Genomic DNA, 24,558 nt, shown 5'->3' with positions numbered 1-24,558 from the left:
GGAGTGCGCGGGACTGCAGCCCTTTCGCGTATCTGCGTGGGCTGCTTCTCACCCTCTGGTTGCACTTTAGCCCCACCCTATTTATGTATGGTCATCCAGTAAGGAGGGGGGGCACAGAGGGATGAGGATGTCCTTGTCAACTTGCTCCTGGGGCTGGCGAAAATAGCTATCTGTGGCTCCTGGAAAAGGGTGGCGGGAGGATCTCCCCGGCGGACTGCCTGGCAATGTTTAGGGGGTGTGTTTGTGCTCGGGTGAATATTGAAAAGGAATACGCACAGTCCACGGCGACTGTAGAGGCATTCCGGGACCTTTGGGCTCCACGGGGTGTAAATGCCGTCATTGATAGAGATGGGAACATTTTGGTTTAATGTGTATTGTCTATTTGTAGTGGAGTAATTGTGTTAGTCACTGTTTCGTATATACTCGACAGCACTGATATTTGTAATAAAGAATTTTGTAAGAAAAAGGGTCAGACAAGGCACAATGAGATACATATTTTCGGAAGGGCATCTCAATACCAGTATCGGAATATCAGAGTCAGGGCCGGGAATGTTCCCACGGGAGGGAAGCCGCTGTGGTCTGTGTTCTCCAGAGTAAGGGCAGGAACGTCTTACCAAACGGGTCCCTTTCGCAGCGAGATGGGAGGAATCGACAGAGGGGGGAGGCAGACCGAAGGGCTGGCAGTAGCCGGAAGGGCCAATTGTCCTCAGTCCCGTTCCGAGGAGTCGCAGAGCCCGCCCTGAATGTTTGGACTGGAATCCAAACCCACCCACTCGGCTGGGGAGAGAATGGGCAGGGTCAAGGACGTGGGTGGCAGAGGGCAAACTGATGTCAGCGTGGAATGCAGAGCTTACGCAGGGGAACAAGAGCTCGGAGTGGGGGGGTCATAAAGATGGGGAGGGAGGGGATCTCAGAGACAGGGAAGGGTGTAGGGGAGGGAGGGGGTCACAGAGACGGGGTGGAGAGGGAGGGGGAGATTACAGTGGGAGAGGGTGTAGGGGAGGGAGGGGATCTCGGAGACAGGGAGGGGTGTAGGGGAGGGAGGGACTCTCAGAGATGGGGTGAAGCAGAGAGAGGGTCATCGGAGACAGGGAGTGGTTCACAGAGACGGGATGAGGTGTGCAGGACAGAAGGGGTTACAGAGATATACCCCGCAGGCAGCCTCTCTCCAGCCTGGGTGCAGGCTTTGTTCTGGACGCTGCGGGGAAGTATCTGGCTGTGAGACGACATTCCAGCCGGGAATGCTTTGTCGGCCTGAGCCGCTGTTGTTGGGGTTGGGTAAAGGGTGGGGGGGTGGTTGTCTGTTTCCTGTCACAGTGACAGACTTTTGGATGATGTCAACGTGTCCTGCAGTAAACAACAGCAGCAGCTCCGCTCTATCACTCCCCCACTGATCCCTCCGTCCTTCCCGCACCAAGGCCCCAGCTCGCCCACCCCACCGTGCACCAATGGGAGGCCATTCACCCACCGCTGCTATCTCACCCCTGCCCATCCCTCATCCCCCGAGGACGTCGGAGTCCCCTGCTTGTCAGGGTCCTGCGGAGGGGAGCGTCCTGACGAGAGTGTCCAGGCGGGAGAGTGCGAGGGTGAGGGGTCGCCCGAAGTGCGAGGGATCATCCCGACGGGGGACTGGGGAGGGGAGGGGCAGAACGAGTGGGAAGGGGTGAGGGAGTGCCCCAATGTTGGGGGATCTCCCTTGTTCAGTCGACAGGGTGCAAGGGTACTCCCCAGTGCAATCAACAGGTTGTGAGGGATCTCCTCGACTCAGTTGAGGGGCCGTGAGGGATCTCCTGAGCCCCATCGAGGGGGAGTGAGGGATCTCCTGTCTTAGGGTGTGCAGTCAAGTTGAGGGATCACTGTGCAGTCAAAGGTTTGTGAGGGATCTCAGTTTTGTTCAGAGGTGTGAGGGATCCGTGCAGTAGGGAGGGTGAGGGATCTCCTCCGCTAAGTCAAGGGGGAAGTGAGGTATTTCTGTGCCACATGTTGAGGGGCTTTGCGAGGGACTTCATCAGCACTGTCGGGGGTCCGTGAGGGATAACTCGAGCACAGTCAAGAGGCGTGAGGGATCTCCTCTAAACAGTCGAGGGTGTGAGGGACATCAGTGTCGTCAGAGGTGTTTGAGGAATCAGTGCAGTTCGAAGTGTGAAGGACCCTGTTGGCGCAGTTGAGAAGTGTGAGGGATCTCCTTAGTGTAGTCAAGGGGGAGTGAGGGATCTCCTTAGCGTAGTCAAGGGGGAGTGAGGGATCTCCTTAGCATAGTCAAGGGGGTGAGGGATCTCCTTAGCGTAGTCAAGGGGGGTGAGGAATCTCCTTAGCACAGTCAAAGGGGGAATGAATGATCTCCTCAACACAGTCATCTTTGGCACTGTTGAGAGCATGTGAGGGTTCTCCCCGTGCAGTAGACAGAGTGTGAGGGATCTCCTAGTGTATTGTAGGTTGTGAGGGGTCTCCCCAGCACAGTAAAGGATGAGTGAGGGAGCACCCCAGAGCATAAATACAGGCCAGACCTCACTTTTAGTGTGTGGGGATGGGTTTATGATGAGAGTGAGTGACTAATCCCTTTCCCAGACAGGATGCTCGCCTTTTGCCTCCACCCCAGGGGTATAAAAGAGGGAGTGCAATGCCTCATGCAAATAACCTCCGGGGGGGGTGGCATGGGAAAGGGTGAAGCGGGAACACAGAGAACACGTCACAGGCTCAGCGAGGCCTTGAAGATCCTTCCTCTAATCATTCTCCAAATCCCTGTTCCCAATCAGGAATTCCGGGAATGTGGGAGGCCAGGGAGGTGGCAGCGACTGTGGAAGACAAGGGCACGAGGGAGTCTGCTGGGGTGTTAGTACAAAGTCTGGGGAGCAAAGGGCTAGAGAGGTCACTGACAGATCTCTGTGACCCTTCTCTCCCCTGCACCCCTCCCTGTCTCCGTGACCCCTGAACCCTACACCCCCTTTTCCTAAATACCTGTCGTCAGGGGCTAAGTCGGGCACTTTGCACAGTCGGATCCCAAAGTAGCGGCCCCGCTTGTAGACAGGGCGCCCACGGCTTGGGACCTGGAGGAGGTTCAGTTTGTCACCAGACTCTCCAACAATCTGCTACAGATGCCCTGTTAAAAGTGTCCTGCAACACACATCAGAGTTGCTAGTGAACGCAGCAGGCCAGGCAGCATCTCTAGGAAGAGGTACAGTCGACGTCTCGGGCTGAGACCCTTCGTCAGGACTAACTGAAGGAAGAGCTAGTAAGAGATTTGAAAGTGGGAGGGGGAGGGGGAGATCCGAAATGATAGGAGAAGACAGGAGGGGGAGGGATGGAGCCAAGAGCTGGACAGGTGATTGGTAAAAGGGGTATGAGAGGATCATGGGACAGGAGGCCTAGGGAGAAAGACGGGGGGGGGGACCCAGAGGATGGGCAAGAGGTATATTCAGAGGGACAGAGGGAGAAAAAGGAGAGAGAGAGAAAGAATGTGTGTATAAAAATAAATAACAGATGGGGTACGAGGGGGAGGTGGGGCATTAGCAGAAGTTTAAGAAGTCAATGTTATTGCCAATCACCTGTCCAGCTCTTGGCTCCATCCCTCCCCCTCCTGTCTTCTCCTATCATTTTGGATCTCCCCCTCCCCCTCCCACTTTCAAATCTCTTACTAACTCTTCCTTCAGTTAGTCCTGACGAAGGGTCTCGGCCCGAGACGTCGCCTGTACCTCTTCCTAGAGATGCTGCCTGGCCTGCTGCGTTCACCAGCAACTTTGATGTGTGTTGCTTGAATTTCCAGCATCTGCAGAATTCCTCGTGTTTTGAAAGTGCCCTGACTGGGTCTGGTCCGGGAATTCGACTGCACGGGAACGTCAGAATCTGCGGAGAGCCGTGGACAGGCCGGAACATCCGCCTCCCCACCATCGGTCGTATCGACAGGAGGGTATGTCTCCGTCATCAAAGATCCCCCAGCCCTCTTCTCACACCTCCCGCCAGCAGCCTGAAGTCCCATCCCACCAGGTTCAGGACCAGCCACTTCCCTTCAATCATTCGGTTCTTGAGCCGACCCTACTCACCACCTCAGTCCAGCAACACTGTGACCACTTCGCTTTTTAGTGTTCTGCGTTCTTATAAAAATTGTGGATAGTTTGCGTTTAATTTTTTTGTGACGGGGTGGGGTGGCGGTTAGCGGAAAGTGTTATTAGAGAGCCAGTTCCTTAAGGTTGTCATATCAGGGGGGTAGTAAGGCGGAGACGTTCCCCCTCCCTGTTAACCGCTCCCAATGGCGTGCGCCTCTAGTAGCCTCTGGTCTCCACGTGTGGCTCAGCTGCTAAACCCGGCGGAACCGGGGAAGGGGCAAAGGCGGGTCACTGGCGCCTTAAATTCAGTCGCTCCGGGCAGGTGTGGGGCTCGTCAGCCGCGGTTGGCAGCTCATCTAGGAGAGGGAGACCCCCGCTGCCTTGCGGTTATACCCACTCACGGGGCAGACCTCGGGAGTGAACCCCGACGGGAAAATCCAGAGCTGGGGCCCCTGAGGGCAACTCCTGCGATGCTGCTGGTGCCAAGCTGTGCCGGTCTCCGCCGTTCCTTTGGGTTCGTCAGATGCCGGGCCAGGGGCAGCTTGCTCTCCACGTCGCACCGACCAGGCTCGCGTATCGCCGTTGGGACGCAAAACCCGCGAGCGACACTGACCGACCGAGCCCGGGTTCAATTCCCACGGATGACTGTGAGGACCCTGCTCGTTCTCCCCCCGACCGCACAGGTTTCTTCCGGGTGCTCCGGCTTCCTTTCGCACCCCGAAGACGTACAGGTCATGGTTAGTGAGTTGTCGGGGAGGGGGGTCCCCCACCACTCCTTCAGACCGTGTCGGTGGCCGGAGTGAACGGCGCATCTCGCTGTGTCTGCCCGCGGGGCAAATGCAGCTACTCTCGAATCGGACGCAGCGGCCGCGGGTAGGGTTCCCGTTACTCCCGGTAGTCAGGTTCACCATCACCGGCAAAGCTCGGGAACTCTGCTGCAGCGGGGTACAATGCAATGCATAACGTAGAAACTGCAAATTACACCAAGCATACATTAAATAACCAGTGCTAAAAAGAGATTTTAAAAAAGGGTGAGGTAGTGTTCACGGGTTCTGTGTCCATTCAGAAATCTGACGGCAGCGGGGGAAGAGGCTGTTCCTGAATCGTTGAGTGTGTATCTTCAGGCTCCGGTATCTCCTCCCCGATGAGAAGAGGGCAGGTCCTGGGTGATGGGGGCCCTCAGTGACGGACGCCACCTTTTTGAGGCATCGCTCCTTGAGGGTGTCCTGGATGCTGCGGAGGCCATGACGGAGCCGCCCAATTTTTACAACTCTCCGCAGCTTATTTCGAGCCCACCCTCCCCCCATACGAGACAGCGACGCGGCCAGTTAGAATGCTCCCCACGGTACATCCGTAGAAATTTGCCAGTGTCTCTGGTGACGCACCAAGTTCCCTCAAACTTTACAAACTGTAAAAGTTACTACTGCTAATTAAAAACAGTGTAAAAAAACAGTGAGGTAGCGATTATGGGTTTATTGTCCATTCAGAAATCAGATGTCAGAGGGGAATCGTTGAGTGTGCGTGCGCCTTCAGGCTCCTGTACCTCCTCCCTGATGGTAGCGATGAGAACAGGGCATGTCCTGGGTGGCGAGTGATAGATGCTGACTTTTTTCAATTACCAGAGGTAAGAGATGTCAGGGGTAAGCTTTTCTTTACGCAGAGAGTGGTGAGAGTGTGGAATGGGCTGCCGGCGGCCACGGTAGTAGAGGCGGGAACGATAGGGTCTTTTAAGAGACTCCTGGATGGCTACACGGAGCTTAGAAAGTGGAGGGCTATGGGTAAAGCCTCGGTTGTTCTAAGGTGAGGACATGTTCGGCACAGATCTGTGGGCCGAAGGGCCTGTATTGTGCTGTAGGTTTTCAATGTTTCTATGTTTACCCTTTCCCTTGAAGGTGGGGAGGCATGTGCTCAGGGGAACTCAGCCCCTCAGGGTCAGAAGCCTGAAGCCCGCAGAGACCCCACCCGCCGCCGATTTATCGTTATTGCACCTCCTTCCCCCGCCCCCACCCTGCCCCGGACTCACCCTTGAAGGACAGATTGACTCTCGGAGCGGACGCAAGTTCCCCAAGGACGGTGGGCATCCAAACGAGAGCAGCCAGGCACCAGACGGGACCGAGCCACAGCATGGCCAGGTACCTGCAGGAGGGGAAGCACGTCGGTCAGAGGGGTCACCGCACCCGCTCTCCGAGGTCCTGGACTAGATCCCTCTCCCAGGGATCTGTTATTCCACATATAAACCCCCGTGAACCCCTGGATTAGATTCCAGCCTGTAACCCACTCCTGGGGATCTGACATTAAATATATAAACCCCCGTGAACCCCTGGATTAGATCCCAGCCTGTAACCCACTCCCAGGGATCTGATATTCCATATATAAACACACTGAACCCCTGGATTAGATCCCAGCCTGTAACTCACTCCTGGGGATCTGACATTAAATATATAAACCCCCTGAACCCCTGGATTAGATCCCAGCCTGTAACCCACTCCCGAAGATCTGTTATTCCATATATATAACCCCCTGAACCCCTGGATTAGATCCCAGCCTGTAACCCACTCCCGGGGATCTGATATTCCATATATAACCCCCGTGAACCCCTGGATTAGATCCCGGTCCTGGGGGATGTTTCCCTTGAGGGGAACCCGTTATGGGTGGATTGAAACGGGACAGGAAGGGAATGCTTCGGGAGTCTCGGTGGCTTGCAAGAGGCAAGGTATCCTCAGGGAGACCGAGCGACAAGCTGGGACAAGTTGGGAGATTGTTGGCAGTCAGAACCTGGGCCTGGGCCGTGTCGTCTGAGTATGAACAGGTAAATTGTCTGCCTCCGTCCCATCTCAGCCCAGACATCAAAGGGGCCGGCTTCCAGAGGAGATCCGCCCCGGTCGCAGGGCAGAGGCTCCACATTCCTGCCGCGCAGGTGCCCCGCGAGAAGAAAGGCTTTGATCACGGAACTGTTAATCCAACAACCCCCCCCCCACCCCTCCCTGCCGTCTGCCAGCCCTCCCCTCGAGTGTCTCCACCAGGGACAGAATGCCAATTTACAGCGGGAGGGGGGGCGGACTCGGGACCGGGGCGGGGGGGGGGGCGGTGACTGTGTGAGATCAGATAGAGAGAGTCCGTGAGAGGAAGCTCTGGGAGACAAAAAGGCTTCAATTCCGAGAAAGATGAAGTGGGGATGGGAAAGGGTGCAGAAGGGTAGGGGCAAGTGGGAGAAAGGCAAATAGAGGGAGAGAGCGGGATGGAGAGAGAGGGGGGAGGGAAAGGGAGGGAGAGAGAGGGGGGGAGAGAGGGGAGGGAGAGAACGGGGAGGGGGGAGAGAGGGGGCAGAGAGAGAGGGGAGAGAGAGGAGAGGGAGAGGGGGAGTAGAGGGAGGGGAGAGAGAGAGGGGGGAGAGGGGGGTAGAGAGAGGGGGAGAAGAGGAGAGAGAGGGGAGGGAGAGGAGGAGAGAGAAGGGGCAGAGGGAGGGGGGAGGGAGAAGAGCAGAGAGGGGAGAGAGAGGGGAGAGGGGGAGTAGAGGGAGGGGAGAGAGAGAGAGGGGACGGGGAGAGGGGGTAGAGAGAGGGGAGGGAGAGAGGGAGTTAGGGGAGAGAGAGAGGGTAGACAAGGGGGGTAGAGAAGGGGGAAAGAGAGAGACGGGAGAGAGGAAGGGAAGACACAAGCAGGGTCAGTGAGTGGAGGTAGATGTGGGGAGAGCAGAGAGGTAACACTCCAGACATGACAGCCGACTACAGCTACACACAATACCTGAAATGCAATGGCTGCTACCACTTGGTGCGCAGAGAGTGGCTGGACTGAGAGGAGCTGTGCACGGACTGTGGGAATGAGGGAGGATGCCCTTCTGTAATCCCAGAGTCATAGCTTCCGACTGACACTACCACCAATCCAGTGAGTCACCAGCACACCGTGGTGTGTTCCTGTGCATCCTCCCACAGGACAGATTCTGAACTAAACACACACCCTGTTCCAGATTCTCCACAGCTTCAGTGTGTTAGGATAGTGTGGATAGAGCTTCACCCTGTGTCTGACCCCAGGAGTGTGTGATGGGACGGTGTGGAGGGAGCTTCACTATGTGTCTGACCCCAGGAATGTGTGATGGGACGGTGTGGAGGGAGCTTCACTTTGTGTCTGACTCCGGGAGTGTGTGATGGGACGGTGTGGAGGGAGTTTCACTCTGTGTCTGACCCCGGGAGTGTGTGATGGAACAGTGTGGAGGGAGCTTCACTCTGTGTCTGACCCCAGGAGTGTGTGATGGGACGGTGTGGAGGGAGCTTCACCCTGTGTCTGACCCCCGGGAGTGTGTGATGGGACAGTGTGGAGGGAGTTTCACTCTGTGTCTGACCCCGGGAGTGTGTGATGGGACGGTGTGGAGGGAGTTTCACTCTGTGTCTGACCCCGGGAGTGTGTGATGGGACAGTGTGGATAGAAATTCACTCTGTGTCTGACCCTGGGAGTGTGTGATGGGACAGTATGGAGGGAGTTTCACTCTGTGTCGACCCCGGGAGTGTGTGATGGGACGGTATGGAGGGAGCTTCACTCTGTGTCTGATCCCGGGAGTGTGTGATGCGACGGTGTGGAGGGAGTTTCACTCTGTGTCTGACCCCGGGAGTGTGTGATGGGACGGTGTGGAGGGAGTTTCACTCTGTCTCACCCCAAGAGTGTGTGATGGGACAGTGTGGATAGAAATTCACTCTGTGTCTGACCCTGGGAGTGTGTGATGGGACAGTATGGAGGGAGTTTCACTCTGTGTCGACCCTGGGAGTGTGTGATGGGACGGTGTGGAGGGAGCTTCACCCTGTGTCTGACCCCCGGGAGTGTGGCTTCACTCTGTGTCTGATCCCGGGAGTGTGTGATGGGACGGTGTGGAGGGAGTTTCACTCTGTGTCTGACCCACCCTATCTCTGTCCACCTCCATCAGGTCCCTCCTCAGCCTCCAGGGGGAAAACAACCAGCACCATAGACCGGAAGATGATAAGACATAGAAGCAGGATTAGGCCAGTTGGCCTATTGAGACTTCTCCAGCATTCAATCATCAGTGATTTATTTTCCCTCTGAACCCCATTCTGCTACATTCTCCCTGTAACTTTTGATGTCCTTACTAATGAAGAACCTATCAACCTGCACCTTCAGTGTACCCAGTGCTTGGCCTCCATACCTGTCTGAGGCAATGAATTCCACAGATTTGCCACCCTCTGGCTAAAGAAATTTCTCCTCATCTCTGTTTTAAAGGGTTGTCCTTGTATTCGGAGGCTGTGTCCTCTGGTCCTCAACTTCCCCCATTATTGGAAACATCCTCTCCCTATCCACCCTGTCTTGGCCTTTCAATATTCGATAGGTTTCAATGCGATTCCCCCTCCTCCATTCCTATAAACCCCAGTGAGTAGAGACCCAGAGCCCATCAACTGCTCCTCACACATTAACCCTTTCATGCCTGGGATCATTCTCCGAACCCTCTCCAGTGTTAGATAAAGGGCCCAAAACAGTTCACAATTCTCCCAAGTGAGGCCTCACCAGTGCTTTATAAAGCCTCAACATTACATCCTTGCTTTTATATTCTAGTCCTCTTGAAATGAATGCTAACGTTGCATTTGCCTTCCTCACCACAGACTCAACCTGCAAGTTAACCTTTAGGGAATCCTACACAAGGACTCCCAAGTCCCTCCGCACCTCAGATTCCTGTTTTCTCTGCATCAGCCCTTCCACTGTCAGGACCTCTCACCTTCCTGAACGACAGATTATAAAGTTGTATTGCAACCTCCTTGCTCTCACATCAGTTTGCAGGTGTTCCTGCGGACAGTGTGTACCACACCCTTTCTAGCTCGGAAACATCAGGTAGTAGAGATTCTTCATGAACAATGCAGGGTGGGGAGGGGATCTCACTGGCCCAGTCACTGAGCCCTTTCTAGCTGCTTGCAGATGCTGACTATTTGATCATGGTTTCTCAAAGGCAGCGCAACAGCAACTCCAGGGTTAAGTGTTCAGGATGGCTACCCACCATCCAGTAAGGGAAGACCTGTATCAGCCGGTAGCAGTAGGCAACCGTCTGCCTACCCCTGCTTCACCTCAACCCTCACAGGGGGAGGAGGGCGGAGGGGTTAGAGAAAGAGAGGAATGAGGGAGAGAGAGAGAGAGGGCAGAGAGAGAAAGTGTGTTGGGGAGAGTGAGAGAGCGTGGAGGGAGAGAGTGGGAACAGTGGAGATAGAGTGGGGAGGGGAAGGGAGTGAGGGGTGGGAAGGGGAAGGGAGTGAGAGGTTGGGGAGGGGAGGAGTGAGAGGTGGGAAGGAGAAGGGAGTGAGAGGTGGGAGGAGTGGAAGGGAGTGAGGGGTGGAAAGGGGAAGGGAGTGAGAGGAGGGGGGAAAGGAGTGAGGGGGAGGAGAAGGGAGTGAGAAGGGGGAAAAGGGAGAAAGTGGAAGGTGAGAGGAGGCAGAAGGTGGAGAGGATATGGGGTAGAGGGGAAGGATGGAGAGGAGAGAGCGGGTTTGAGAGGGGGAGTTGAGAGAGGGGGCAAAGCGGGGGTAGAGGAGAGAGAGCGGGGCAGAGGTGGAGAGGGGAGAGATCCCTGTTTTCGGGTCTGTGAGGAGATGTGGTGGGGAAGCTGTTCGCGGCTGAATTCCGCCCCACCTCAATAAATCCCTCCTCCGTTCAGTTGAGTTGATACCGCGGAGAGTCCCGGACCAGGTCTGAGCCTCCCAGCGCCCGAGGCGGCCTTTGCTCCCGCACCAGGAACGCGAGCCAGCGGCTGCTCCACGCCCACCTGGCCGATGGGCTCTGGGCAGGTGGGACGGCGCACGGACGGAGGCGAGAGGCTTTACCTGGGGCACGGCGGGCGGGAGAAGGGTGGGGGAGAGAGAGAAAAAAGAGACAGAGAGAAACAGAGAGAGAAACACACACACACAGAGGGAGAGAGACAGAGACAGAAGAGAGAGAGACAGAGAGAGAGGAGATCAGAGAGAGTGAGAAGGCAGACAGAAAGAGAAACAGGGACAGAGAGAGAATAGGGAGAGAAAAAAAACAAGGAGAAAGAGAGAGGCAAGAGACAAAAGAGATACAGAACAGATACATAACAAAATTATTTCTATTTAGAGTACAGAGAGAACGAGAGAGAGAGAACACAGTGAAAACAGAGAGAGCAGGATAGTCACGGTATCCGAAGTGCACTGGAAGAGCAGAGTGCAGACTTTAAGCTACCGCCGGCTGTCGGCGGGAGTCCCCCCCCCCCACCCCCGGGTACCTTCGCTCGGTGTCCCGCTCCCGGTCCAAGTTGTAGGAGTGTCCCGGTGTCCCGTCACTGAGGCTCCGGACAGTCCATGCCGGCCTGTGCTGGCTTCCCTCTCGGGTGGCGGTGTTCAAGCGAAAGCGAAAAAAGATTTTGCCACACACAAATATGTATTTAATGCGTTCAACAATCTCTCTCTCTCTCTCTCTCTGACCGTCCCTGTGCAAGAAAGGGGAGGAGAGGAGAGGGAGGAGTTTGTACGGCAGCCCAAAAAAGAGGGGCGTAACAGGTGTCTGTCCCTCCGGGACCCCGCTCTTTCAGGAGGCAGAGATGGCAGGGGGGGGCAAATCAGTGCGTGTGAGAAAGGGGCAGATTAACTCCTTCGGGTCCGGGAACTTCGAACTTTCCGTGGGAACTTTAACCCCTGCACTGCCGCAGGCTGAGGTAGGACCCTCCCCAAGGTTCAGGCCGGCTCCCAGGGATTGGGGAAGAGCTGGGGGTTTTAAGGGGGTGCGGGGAAAGAGAGGGCAGGAGAGGGGGATGGGGTTAAGTTAAAGACCCCCACGCCTCTGCTCCCTCGCTCTTTCACACAGAGAACGGAGACAAAGAACTTCGATCGCTCTCCTTCCCTACCTCCTCCCTTCCCCTTACCTCCCCTTCCACTCTCTCAAGCCCCCTTCCCTCCTCCCTTGGCCTAGGACCTTGTACTTTGGAACATGTGACAATAATAACCCAATTCTTTCAACCTCCTCCCATCACTCCCCAGATGCCACCTCACAGAGTCATAGAGCGCTACAGAAGGAGGCACTTCGGCCCATCTAGTCCGTGCTGAGCCGTTACCCCGCCCAGTTCCATCGACCCCCCCCCACCAGAACTACATCCCTCCGTGCCCCTCCTATTCTGTTAAATACTGAAATCAAAACTGTATCCGTCACCTTGGCCGGCAGCTCATGCCACATTCTCATGACCCTCTGAGTGAAGAAGTTTCCCCTCATGTTCCCCATAAACATTTCACCTTTCACCCTTAACCCTAGAACCCTAGTTCTAGACTCACCCAACTTCCTGCTTGCATTTACCTTGAGGGAATAATGTCCTAACCTCTTCAGCCCTTCCCTATAACTCTGGTCCTCAAGTCCCAGCAACTTCCTTGTAAATTTTCTCCGCACACTTTCAATTTACTGACATCTTTCCTGTCAGCAAGTGACCAGAACTGCAATTTCTGAACTAGCCTCATGGAATGACCAAGCCCCTGGGGGGGCGGGGAGGAGTGTCTGATCCACCCTCCATTACCTCAGGACAGCAAAGGTTCATTTATTACCAAAGTATATATACAGTATACAACTCTGAGCTTCACCTTCTCCAGATAGCCATGAGATGAAGAAAACTGTGAAAGTCGTTCAAACAGAAACATCAACCCCCTCCCCCACACAAAAAAAAACAAATCTCGCAAGTGACAATATGGTGGTCAATTCCCCCCCCCCCCACCCCGCCACCCCATGTGAAAGTGAACTAACAAATCACACCTAAGGGCAACAACAGCATCAAACCCCAAACCCCCAATCCCCCTCTCTCATACAAAAAAACCTAATAGATTGAGCCAAACGGGACCAAGAAAGAACAAGCGAGAACACAGAATGCAAAAAAAAAACGTGGAGACCAATCTGAACTACAATCCACAGTCCAGACCATAAATCACAGAACTCAGCTTCGAGGAAGAGAGACCCTCCGAGATCCATCACACGGGGACACCTTATCTGGTGGTAACGAGAGATCCGTCACAGCAGCGAGCAAGAGGCAGGTAGTCAGTACTGAACACTCACTGGCCTCGATGTTTCAGCCTTCTTTGAGACTTTGATGGGTGTGAAATGGAGTTGACCGCAGGCTCAAAGTATCTTCGCCTTCTGGAATTTTCTCAGAGACAGCAAAGCGCTAGATCACTCAATTGATCTCCGAGCTGCAAGTTGCAGGCTCCAACAGTTCCAGCAACACATCAAAGACAAAAGGAAGATGTGGAAAAAGTAAAATAAACAGTTCCGTGGACTATCTGGAAGACGTCACCTGAGGAAGCATTCACTGGAGCCATCTTGACCAGCGCGGGCTGTGATCCATTCACAGTCCCCGACCTTGCTGCTGTTTTGCCTCAGTTCTGCAGACTCAATACAGAACTTCTCTTGCAGGACCACACACTCGCTTCAAAACATCACCCTTTGCACAAGTGAAGTCTTTTGTTCTGTCAGGTACAATCAGAATCTGGGGGATTACCACTGAGATGTTGTGAAATTTGTTGTTCTCCAGCAGCAGTACAGAGCACTACATCTACTCCCTTAAGAATTAGTGAAGATTCGGCATGACGGCTAAAACTTTGACGGACTTTTATAGGTGTGTGGTGGAAAGTATTTGACTGGCTGCATCACAGCCTGGTATGGAAACACCAATGCCCTTGAACAGACAATCCTACGAAAATTAGTAGATATGTCTGGTAAACCCCTCACCACCATTTCTTAAAGAAACATATAAAATTATGAAAGGGGTAGATAAGATAGAGGCAGGAAAGTTGCTTCCACTGGTAGGTGAGACTAGAACTAGGGGACATAGTCTCAAGATTCAGAGGAGTAGATTTAGGGTGGAGATGAGGAGGAACTGCTTTTCCCAGAGAGATGTGGATCTGTGGATTCTCTGCCCAATGAAGCAGTAAATATATTTAAGATAAGGTTGGATAATTTTTTTGCATAGTAGGGGAATTAGGGGTTATGGGGAAAATGCAGGTAGGTGGAGATGAGTCCGTGGCCAGATCAGCCATGATCTTATTGAATGGCCTACTCCTGCTCCTATTTCTTATTTCCTTATGTTGAGAACATCTACACAAAACACTGTCACATGAAAGCAACATCCATCATCAGGGACCCCCACCACCCAGGACATCCTCACTTCTCGCTGCTGCCATCAGGAAGAAGGTACAGAAGCCTCAGGGCTCACAGCACCAGGTTCAGGAATAGTTATTACCCTCAACCCTGCTCTTGAGCAGGTAGAATAACTTTACTCAACTTCACTTGCCCCGCCATTGAAATGTTCCTACAGCCAATGGACTGAACTCTGCATCTCATGTTCTCAGTATTTTTTGCTTATTTATTTATGTTATTGTTTCTTCTTTTTGCATTTCCACAGTTCGCTGTTTTCTACACTCTAGTCGAAAGCCCTGGTTGGGCAGTCTTTCATTGATTCTATAGGTTTATTGAGTATGCCCACAGGAAAATGAATCTCAGGGTGACGTGTATGTACTTTGATAATAAAATTTACTTTGAGTTTTGATTTAAAATCTATAGATTGCAATAAGAAATAAAATCATGTAAGGTGTGATTTGAGACAAATATGACTTTATGATATATATGTACAGTATCTGAAATATATCTTATGGAAAGTTTTGTTTGATGATGAACTTCAATAAAAAATAAATTACAAAAAAAATCACGTAAGGTGTGCAAAAAGAGCAAATTAGTGGGGTCGTGATCATGGGCCATTTAGAAATCAGATTTCACCGGGGAAGAAGCTGTTTCTGAGTGTGTTCAGACTCCTATACCCCCTCCCTGATGGTAAGAATTAGAATCAAAATCTCGCTTATTATCATGAAGTTTGTTGTTTTGTGGCATCAGTACAGAGCAATTACATAAAAACCTGTAAATTACAAAAAAAAGATTTACTGTACATAAAAGAAAAATTAAAAAGTTGTGCAAAAAGAATGAATAGTGTTCTTGGGCTCAATGTCCATCCAGAAATCGGATGGCAGGGATAAGAAACTGTTCCTGAATCTATGACTGTGTGCCTTCGGGCTCCTGTACCTCCTCCCTGATGGTGGCAATGAGAAGAGGGCACGTCCTGGGTGGTGGGGGTCCTTAGCAATGGATGCCACTTTTTTAGAGCAGGGATTCCCAGACTTCTCTTTATGCCGCGCAGGGTGGGAACTCCTGTTTTCGAGGCATTGCCTTTCGGAGATGTCCTTGACGGATGGGAGGCAAGTGCCCGTGATGGAGCTGGCTGAGTTACAACCCTCGGCTGCCTCTCCTGATCCCATGCAATGGAGCCTCCGTTCCAGAAGGTGATGCAACCAGTCAGACTGCTCTCTGCCGTACATCGGTAGAAATCTGCTGCAGTCCTTGGGTGACAAACCGAACGTCCCCAAACTCCTAATGAAAAATAGCTGCCGGCATGCCTTCGTTGTGACTGCATGGATATGTTGGGCCCAGGATAGATCCGCCAAGCTGTTGGCAGTAATGCCACGTGTCTGTACCCGTTTGTCTGTGACGCTGCCACAGCACCTGCTGCTCGCTCGCCACAATAAGCTTGAGAGGGATCGCTCCGAGGAGGGAAGGGTGTATTTGGGTGACCCGGCATCAGGGCCAACCCCAGAGAGCGGGACGTCCCTTTGTCTCGCCAGGTATATCACGGTCTGGGAACGGTAATCCACCATTAGGGTGACACGGTGGCGCCGTACAGTACCGGTGACCGGGGTTCAATTCCCACCGCTGCTTGTAAGGAGTTCGCATGTTCGCCCCATGAACGTGTGTGCGTTTCCTCTGGGTGCTACGGTTTCCTCCCACCGTCCACAGACGTATCAGTCGGTAAGTTAATCGGTCAATGTAAGTTGTCCCATGATTAGTCTAGGATTAAATCGGGGGATTGTGAGCACGTGGCCAAGTGGTGAAGGCATTGGACTAGCGACCTGCAGGTTATGAGTTCGAGCCCCAGCTGAGGCAACGTGTTGTGTCCTTGAGCAAGGCACTTAATCACACATTGCTCTGTGACGACACTGGTGCCAAGCTGTATGGGTCCTAATGCCCTTCCCTTGGACAACATTGGTGTCGTGGAGAGGGGAGACTTGCAGCATGGGCAACTGCTGGTCTTCCATACAACCTTGCCCAGGCCTGCGCCCTGGAGAGTGAAGACTTTCCAGGCGCAGATCCATGGTCTCGCAAGACCAACGGATGCTTTCACTTTACTTTAAATCGGGGGATTGCTGGGCAGTGTGGGTTGAAGAGCCTACACCAGTGAATAAAAATTATCAGCAGCATCCATCGTCAGGGACCCCCACCACCCAGACCGTCCTCTCGTCTCACTGCTGCCATCAGCAAGAAGGTACAGGGGCCTCAGGACGCACACCTCCAGCTTCAAGAATAGTTATTACCCCTCAACCATCAGGCTCTTGAACAGAGGGGACAACTTCACTTGCCCCATCATTGAAATGTTCCCACAACCAATGGACTCACTTTCAAGGACTCTTCATCTCATATTTATTAATAGTATTATTCCTTCCTTTTTGTATTTGCACAGTCTGTTGTCTTTTGCACGCTGGTCGAACGGCCAAGTTGGCGGGGTCTTTCGTTGACTCTGTTATGGTTACAGTATTACTCTCTGGATTTATCGAGTATGCCCACAGAAGTGAATCTCAGGGTTGTATATGTACTTTGATAATAAGTTTACTTTGAACTTTGATTCGAGTGCGCAGGAATGTCAGATGTAGAACGCAGAGAGCAGTGGACCCAGCCCAGTACACCTCGGGCACGTCCCTCCCCACCATCGGCCGTACCGACGGGAGATGCTGCCTCAAGATGGCAACATCCATCATCAAAGATCCATAAACAACCCTGGGATTCATTTCCTTGTGGGCTTTCTCAATAAATCTATAGAATAATAATTAGAGCGAAACTAATGAAAGACCACCCAGCTAGGGTAGTTTGACCACCGTGCAGAAGACAACAGATGCTGCGAGTGCAAGAAGAAGAAGAAATAATAATAAATAAGCAATAAATATTGAGAACGTGAGATGACGAGTCCTTGAAAGTGAGTCCATTGGTTGTGGGAACATTTCAATGATGGGGCAAGTGAAGTTCTCTCCACTCGTTCAAGACCCCGATGGTTGAGGGGTAATAACTATTCCTGAACCTGGTGTGGTGCGAGTCCTGAGGCTCCTGTACCTTCTTCCTGATGGCAGCAGTGAGAAGAGAGGACGGCCTGGGTGGTGGGGATCCCTGATGATGGATTCTGCTTTCCCCTGTGTAGATGCTCTCAATGGTGGGGAGGGCTTTACCCGTGATGGATTGAACTGTATCCATGACTTTTGTAGGATTTTCCATTCAGGGACATTGGTATTTTCATTCCAGGCTGTGATGCAGCCAGTCAATATACTCCCCACCACACATCTATAGATGGTTGTCGAGGTTTTCGATGTCATGCCAAAAAACTTTGACCAGTGGGAATAAGTTCACTCATCTCAACACTGAACTGATTTCACATCTATGCACTCCCTTTCAAGGACTCTACACTCAGTATGTCTATTTATGTATTATTTTATTATTTGCATAGTTTGTCTTCTGCACATTGCTTGTTTGTGTATAGATTTTTCATTGACTATATTGTGTTTCTTTGTTCTGCTGTCAATGCCCACAAGAAGATGAATTTCAGGGTTGTATAGGGATTGTGTGCCTCGATAATAAATCCACTTAACTTTGACCTTTGTGATGTGTTTGTGTGTGTGATGCTGCTCCAGTCAGGTTTCTCATTGGACCTGTGCTGACATGTGACAATAATCTTGACTTTGACCCACTGAGTTCCCGGAGACAGTTAGTTTTGAATGCTGCCTTCTTATTCCTTGTTTAAATATGCATTGTTCCCTTCAGAATCAAAGGAGCAGGGACCACTGTCCCTACTGTATCCATGACTCCCGGTTTTCAGTAGCTTGACCTGCAGCCCAGACCCCGGATTCTAATTCCGGACTGTCAGGGTGACCACTCAGTCACAATTTGCTCGCCCATGCAAGGATCTAATCAGCCAATCACTTGGCAGCAGCCCAATGCATGAAAGCTTGCAGACATTTTGCAACAGACACAAAATGCTGGAAGAACTCAGCAGGTCAGGCAGCATCTACGGAAAAGAGTAAACAGTCGATGTCTCGGGCCGAGACCCTTCAGCGGAACAAGAGGTTCAGTTGTTGTACAGAGTGGGTGAAGAAATGTGATCTAAGTGACTTTGACCAGGGAAATATTGTTGGTGTCAGATGGGGTGGCCTAAGTATCTCAGAAACTGCTGATCTCCTGGGATTTTCACGCACAACAGTCTCTAGAGGTTACAGAAAATGGTGTGAAGAACAAAACACATCTGGTGAGCAGCAGTTCAGTGGGTGAAAACGCCTTGTTAATGAGAGAAGTCGGGGGAGAATGGTCAGACTGGCTCAAGCTGACAGAAAAGTGATAGTAACTCAGACAACCACATGTTACAATAGTCATATGTGGAAGAGCATCTCTGAACACACAACACATCGAACTTTGAAGCGGGTGGGCAGCAGCAGCAGAAGACCTCACCGGGTCTTACTTCTGGACCTAGTAAAGTGGCCACTGAGTGTGGAGTCATAGAGCTTTACAGCAGAGAAACAGGCCCTTCAGCCCATCTAGTCCATGCTTCTTCTTAGCCCCATCAGTCTGTACCCAGAGCATATCCCTGCAAATCCCACCCCCCCATCTACATACCTATCCAAACTTCTCTTAAATAGTCACACCCACCACTCATCCCATTGTGACTGCGGTGTAAGGAGAGGCCGGGACACCACCCCCCCCCCCCCTGGAGTGCAGCTGGGGGTTGGGGGGTGACCTTGGAGAAGTTTAACAGATCACGAGGGGCACAGATCAGTCTTTTTCCTCCTGAGAGGGGTGTCTAAAATTAGAGGGCTCAGATTTAAGGGGGGAGGGTAAAGTTAGAAAGAACCCAAGGGGCAGTTTTTGCACCCAGAGGCAGGGGGAGCTCTCCGTACCTGGAACGAGCTGCCAGAGCAAGCGGTCCTGGCAGCTACATTGACACTTGGGGTGGTACATGGATAGGAAGCTGGGTGGGCCAAATGAGATTTAGCTCAGGTGGGCAACTTGGCCAGCACACGCAAGTGGGGCCAAAGGGCCTGTCCCTTCGGCCCGTCCATTTCATGTCTCTTCACAGAGTATGATTGTACTGAGATGCCCGTGATACCGGACACAGGGTGCCTGCCGAATGGTGCATTGAAGGCGACTAATGTGACTCGGGAGAGATATTTCCCGGGGCTGCTGGCCCCACACTCCCGACCGAGTATAGTGAGCGTGAGCCGGGGCAGAGGGGGTCGGCCAGGGGGAATTGGTCAATCATTCAAGACTCAGTGATTCCTCCTGCCAACGAGGCTTGGTCAAGCATCTGGCCCTGCAGGGTGTCAGAGATGGGGAGGGGGTCACAGAGTAGAGGGGGGTGTGGGAGGGAGGGTGTCACGGGGACAGGGAGGGGTGTAGGGGAGGGAGGGGTCACAGAGTGGAGGAGGGTGTGGGAGGGAAGGTGTCACGGGGACAGGGAGGGGTGTAGGGGAGGGAGGGGTCACGGAGTGGGGGAGATTAGTTAATAAGAATTCGCGATCGTAGCTAGGATTGCTCCTTCCCTGGCTCCCCAGATTAATAGAGAGGGTTCGGAAGACCCACGAACCCTGTACAGGGACTGAGAGAGGCGGGATCGGAGGCAACTCCGGCAGGCGGGAAAGGCTTTCCCCCTGGGGAGAGCCGGGCGCGGGGAGAGATGGGAAAGGGCCGGCAGCAGCAGATGGGCCGCACGGCCTGTTGCTGCTGGCACGTGAGGCTGTGTTGGGTTCAGCCGCAGGTACAAGCGGAGTTTGAGTAGAAGGGCGACCAGCAGGGGCGGTGGATGCTCCGCATACCTCTGCCGAGTCCATTCCTGTGTGACAGATCACACTAATCCCGCGGCCCGCGCTCCGCACCATCTGCTAAAACACACACACTGCCCTCAGCCCGAAACAATTTGGCCGCGGCTTCTGACGGCATCCCAAATCCTGCCGCGCTGTCACCCGGCCATCTCCTGGCGGTCTGCCCCGGCCCCTGCAGCCTTCCACCGCTCCCCATCCGTATAGCCCCAACCCCGTCCGTGTAACCCGTCTCCCCGTCTGTTTAACCCCTCTCCCCGTCTGTTTAACCCCTCTCCTCGTCTGTGTAACCCCTCTCCCCATCTGTGTAACCCCTCTCCCCATCTGTGTAACCCTTCTCCCCGTCCATATAACCCCAACCTCGTCAGTGTAACCCCTCTCCCCGTCTGTGTAACCCCTCTCCCCGTCTGTGTAACCCCACCCCGTCTGTTTAACCCCTCTTGCCGTCTGTGTAACCCCTCTCCCCGTCTGTTTAACCCCTCTCCTCGTCTGTGTAACCCCTCTCCCCATCTGTGTAACCCTTCTCCCCGTCCATATAACCCCAACCTCGTCAGTGTAACCCCTCTCCCCGTCTGTGTAACCCCACCCCGTCTGTTTAACCCCTCTTGCCGTCTGTGTAACCCCTCTCCCCGTCTGTTTAACCCCTCTCCCCGTCTGTTTAACCCCTCTCCTCGTCTGTGTAACCTCTCTCCCCATCTGTGTAACCCTTCTCCCCGTCCATATAACCCCAACCTCGTCAGTGTAACTCCTCTCCCCGTCTGTGTAACCCCACCCCGTCTGTGTAACCCCACCCCGTCTGTTTAACCCCTCTTGCCGTCTGTGTAACCCCTCTCCCCGTCTGTTTAACCCCTCTTGCCGTCTGTGTAACCCCCACCCCATCTGTTTAACCCCTCTCCCCGTCTGTGTAACCCCCCCGTCTGTGTAACCCCTCTCCTCGTCTGTGTAACCCCTCTCCTTGTCCGTGTAACCCCTCTCCCCATCTGTGTAACCCCTCTCCCCATCCGTGTAACCCCAACCTCGTCAGTGTAACCCCTCTCCCCGTCTGTGTAACCCCTCTCCCCATCCGTGTAACCCCTCTCCCCGTCTGTGTAACCCCTCTCCTCATCTGTGTAACCCCTCTCCCCATCTGTGTAACCACCCGTCTATGTAACCCCTCTCCCCGTCAGTGTAACTCTTGTCCCCCTCTATGTAACCCTTCTCCCCGTCTGTTTAACCCCTCTCCCTGTCTGTGTAACCTGCTCCCCATCTGTGTAACCCCCACCTTGTCTGTGTAATCCCCCGTCTGTGTAACCCATTCCCCGTCTGTGTAACCCCTCTCCCCGTCTGTGTAACCCCTATCCCCGTCTGTGTAACCCACTCCCCGTCTGTGTAACCCCTCTCCCCATCTATGTAACCCCTCCCTGTCTATGTAACCTCCCCGCTCTGTGACCCCCTCTGTCCCCTACACCTCTCACCCTGAGACCCCGCCATCTCCATCCCTGGTGACCCCCACTCTCCACTACACCTATCCCCGTCTCTGTAACCCGCTCCCTTCCCTACACCCCTCCCCATCACTGTGACCCCCTCCCACCCTCCCTGCCTCTGCAAGACCCTTCAATATTTCCCTCGCCCTCCACCACCACCTCTCAGTGCCAACAACCCGGGTTCAATTCCTGTTGCTGTCTGTGAGAAGTTTGTACGATCTCCCCGTGACGGTGTGGGTTTCCTCCAGGTGCTCCGGTTTCCTCCCACAGCCCAAAGACGGACCAGATAGGGTCAGTGAGCCGTGGGCACACTATGTTGGCGCTGGAAGCGTGTCAACACTTGAGGGCTGCCCCCAGCGCAAATCTCGGGCTGCGTTATCCGTTGAGGCAAATTGAAGCATTTCACTCTCTGTTTCAATGTACATGTGACAAAGAAATCTAATCCGTAACCCGCCCCCCCCCAAACCATCCAGGGTCAAAGTCTACCACCATCGGTGGAGAGGAGGGAGAGGATCTAACCTCACCCCAGGAACAAGGGAACAGATTTTAGTAAATTCTGTGCTCGGAATTAACACAAAAAAAAGTTCCTGTTGCATTCACAACAATGTGGGCAGAGGGAGTGATCCAGGAACATTCACCATGATTTGATCTGCTTCAGACGTAAAGGGCAAAGGTGACACTAGACTAGGAGGGAGCATTAACAAGGAAGAAATATTTTATTATTTAGAGATACAGCATGGAGTAATTACCGTCCCAGCAATCTGTGATTTAACCCTAGGCTAATCACAGGACAGTTTACAATAACCAATTAACCTACTAACCGGTACGTCTTTGCGGTAGGAAGCTCGCACATTCTGCGGGGAGGACGTACAAACTCTGTGCAGAGGACGTTGAGATTCAACTCTGACGCCCCCGAGCTGTAACAGCATTGCGCTAACCACTCCATGTTATCAGCTGGGCCAAGAAAAGGCAAACACAGTTTAATTCTGATAATGATCAAGGAACAACTTTAATACTGTACACGTATTAAGAATTTACTGTAGTGTGTTGACCAGGGCTCAACGTGTGACAAACAGTAACGGCATTCAACAATTATAAAGAATTATATTAAAATAACTCTAGAGGTTAAAGCATCGAATAAAATGCACATAAAGACGTATTTACAATGTAAACAGGTTTATAAAAAGTGGTTTAAAGTGTTTACATTGCAGTGATGGGGGTAACAGAGAGGGTAGGGGAGGTAACCAGAATGGCTGACCTGGGAAACAAACTTTTAAGATGGTGTGAAGTTTTTTTGTAGTAACCCTCTAGCCTTACCGAACGAAGCTTTTGGAAAAGGCAGTTTGTAGGGTGGGTAGTGTTCGTAATGATTTTTCCTGCCCGGTTCTTTGTCTTGGACACATAGAAGTCCTGGAGGTGATGGTAGGCTGCATAAAATGACCTTTTCTGCAGCCCCGACAGTTCGCTGAACAGTGGAGGGGACGAGGAGGTCCAAATCCTACCGGGAACAAGGGAGCAGATCAAAGTAAGTCCCGTCTCTCGAAGCCAACACAAAAGAAAATCCCCTTTGCATTCCTAATGACGTGGGCAGAGGATTAATCCTGCAGCGCTCGCAATGATTTACCGTCTCAGGCGTAGAGGGCAAACATGTCATTAGAGTAGGTTGTGTCATAGACAGGGAAGAAAGTTATCAGGAGAGAGATCTTGATCAACTGGGTAAGCGGGCCAAAAATTGGCAAATGGAGTTTAATTTTGATTAGTGTTAAATTTCTACAGATTTACTGTGGAGAGCATTCGAACTGGCTGATTCACGTGGGGGGGGGGGATGCGGGAAGTGTGTGAAGACTGCACAGGATTGAAATAAGCTGCAGAAAGTTGTGAAATCAGTCAGCTCCACCGTGGACCTGTGGCCAGAACATCTTCCAGGGGCGATGCCTCAAAAAGGTGGCATCCATCATTAAGTGCCCCCATCACCCAGGATGTGCCCTCTTCTCATTGCTACAATCAGGGAGGAGGTACGGGAGCCTGAAGACACACACTCAGCGATTCAGGAACAGCTTCTTCACCTCTGCCATCCGATTTCTGAATGGACAATGAACCCATGAACACTACCTCACTACTTTTTTTGTAATACTTATTTAAGTACTTAACGAACTTCACAGTTTTCATTATTATGCATTGCAATGTACTGCTGCCGCAAAGACAACACATTTCACAACATATGCCGGTGATATTCCACCTGATCCTGATGTGTAAAGTCTCACACTTTGGGAAGGCAAATCAGGGTAGGAATGGTAGAGGTCCTGGAGAGCATTGTAGAGCAGAGGGATCTGGGAATACAACTACATGGTGTTGTGGGTAGACAGGGCAGTGAAGGAGGCATTTGACATGCCAGCCTTCATCAATCAGGGCAGCGAGTATGGGAGTTGCGATGTACGAGGTACAGGAGCCTCAGGACTCACGCCACCAGGTTCAGGAACGGTTACTGCCCCTCAACCATCTAGCTCCTGATCCAGAGTGGATAACTTCACTTGCCCCCCAACCTACAGACCCACTTTCAAGGACTCTTCATGTCATGTTCTCGATTTTTATTGCTTATTTATTTATTACTATTATTTCTTTCTTTTAAAATCAACATTTTGTTGACTTTTGCTCACTGGTTGAACACCCAACTTGCTGCGGTCTTTCACTGATTCTATTATAGTTATTGTTCTATAATGGATTTATTGAGTATGCCCCCAAGACAATGAATCTCAGGGCTGTAAACGTACCTTGGTGACAAATTGACTTTGATCGTTGTTGGCAGTTGTGCAAGATGTTGATGATGTCCTGCTTGGAACATGGTGCTTAGCTTTGGTCTCCCTACTGTAGGAAATTAGGTGTTGGGGTCTACCAAAGGAGGTGTAAGGTGCTCCTTCCCTCCACTAGCCTGCAGGTCACCCTTGGGCAAGGTGTAGCACCTGCCCAGCCCCCAGTCAGGGTCACTTGGAGGTGGTGGATGGTCATATGATGGTTATGCGACCACTGACGCCAGGCAGACAATCTCTGAACAGTATTGATAATGGCTGGGGTCACCCGTCTTGGAAAGACACTGCCCAGAAGGCGGCAATGGCAAACCACTTC

General features: G+C 52.5%; 1 protein-coding gene across 1 annotated transcript in view; it reads right to left on the bottom strand.

The window, feature by feature from the left end:
* The window catches only part of LOC140190175 (semaphorin-3F-like), a 69,385-nt gene extending 67,768 nt beyond the window's left edge, over positions 1–1,617 (bottom strand). The window contains exon 1 of the mRNA XM_072246687.1: positions 1,483–1,617. Coding sequence (XP_072102788.1) covers positions 1,483–1,617 — 135 coding nt within the window. The remainder of the gene's footprint in view (positions 1–1,482) is intronic.
* Between the last annotated feature and the right edge of the window lie 22,941 nt (positions 1,618–24,558).

Source organism: Mobula birostris, chromosome 29 (assembly GCF_030028105.1).
Source record: "Mobula birostris isolate sMobBir1 chromosome 29, sMobBir1.hap1, whole genome shotgun sequence".
Lineage (NCBI taxonomy): Eukaryota > Metazoa > Chordata > Chondrichthyes > Myliobatiformes > Myliobatidae > Mobula > Mobula birostris.
The sequence above is the reverse complement of the archived record's forward strand: the minus strand, read 5'-3'. Positions and strand labels throughout refer to the sequence as shown.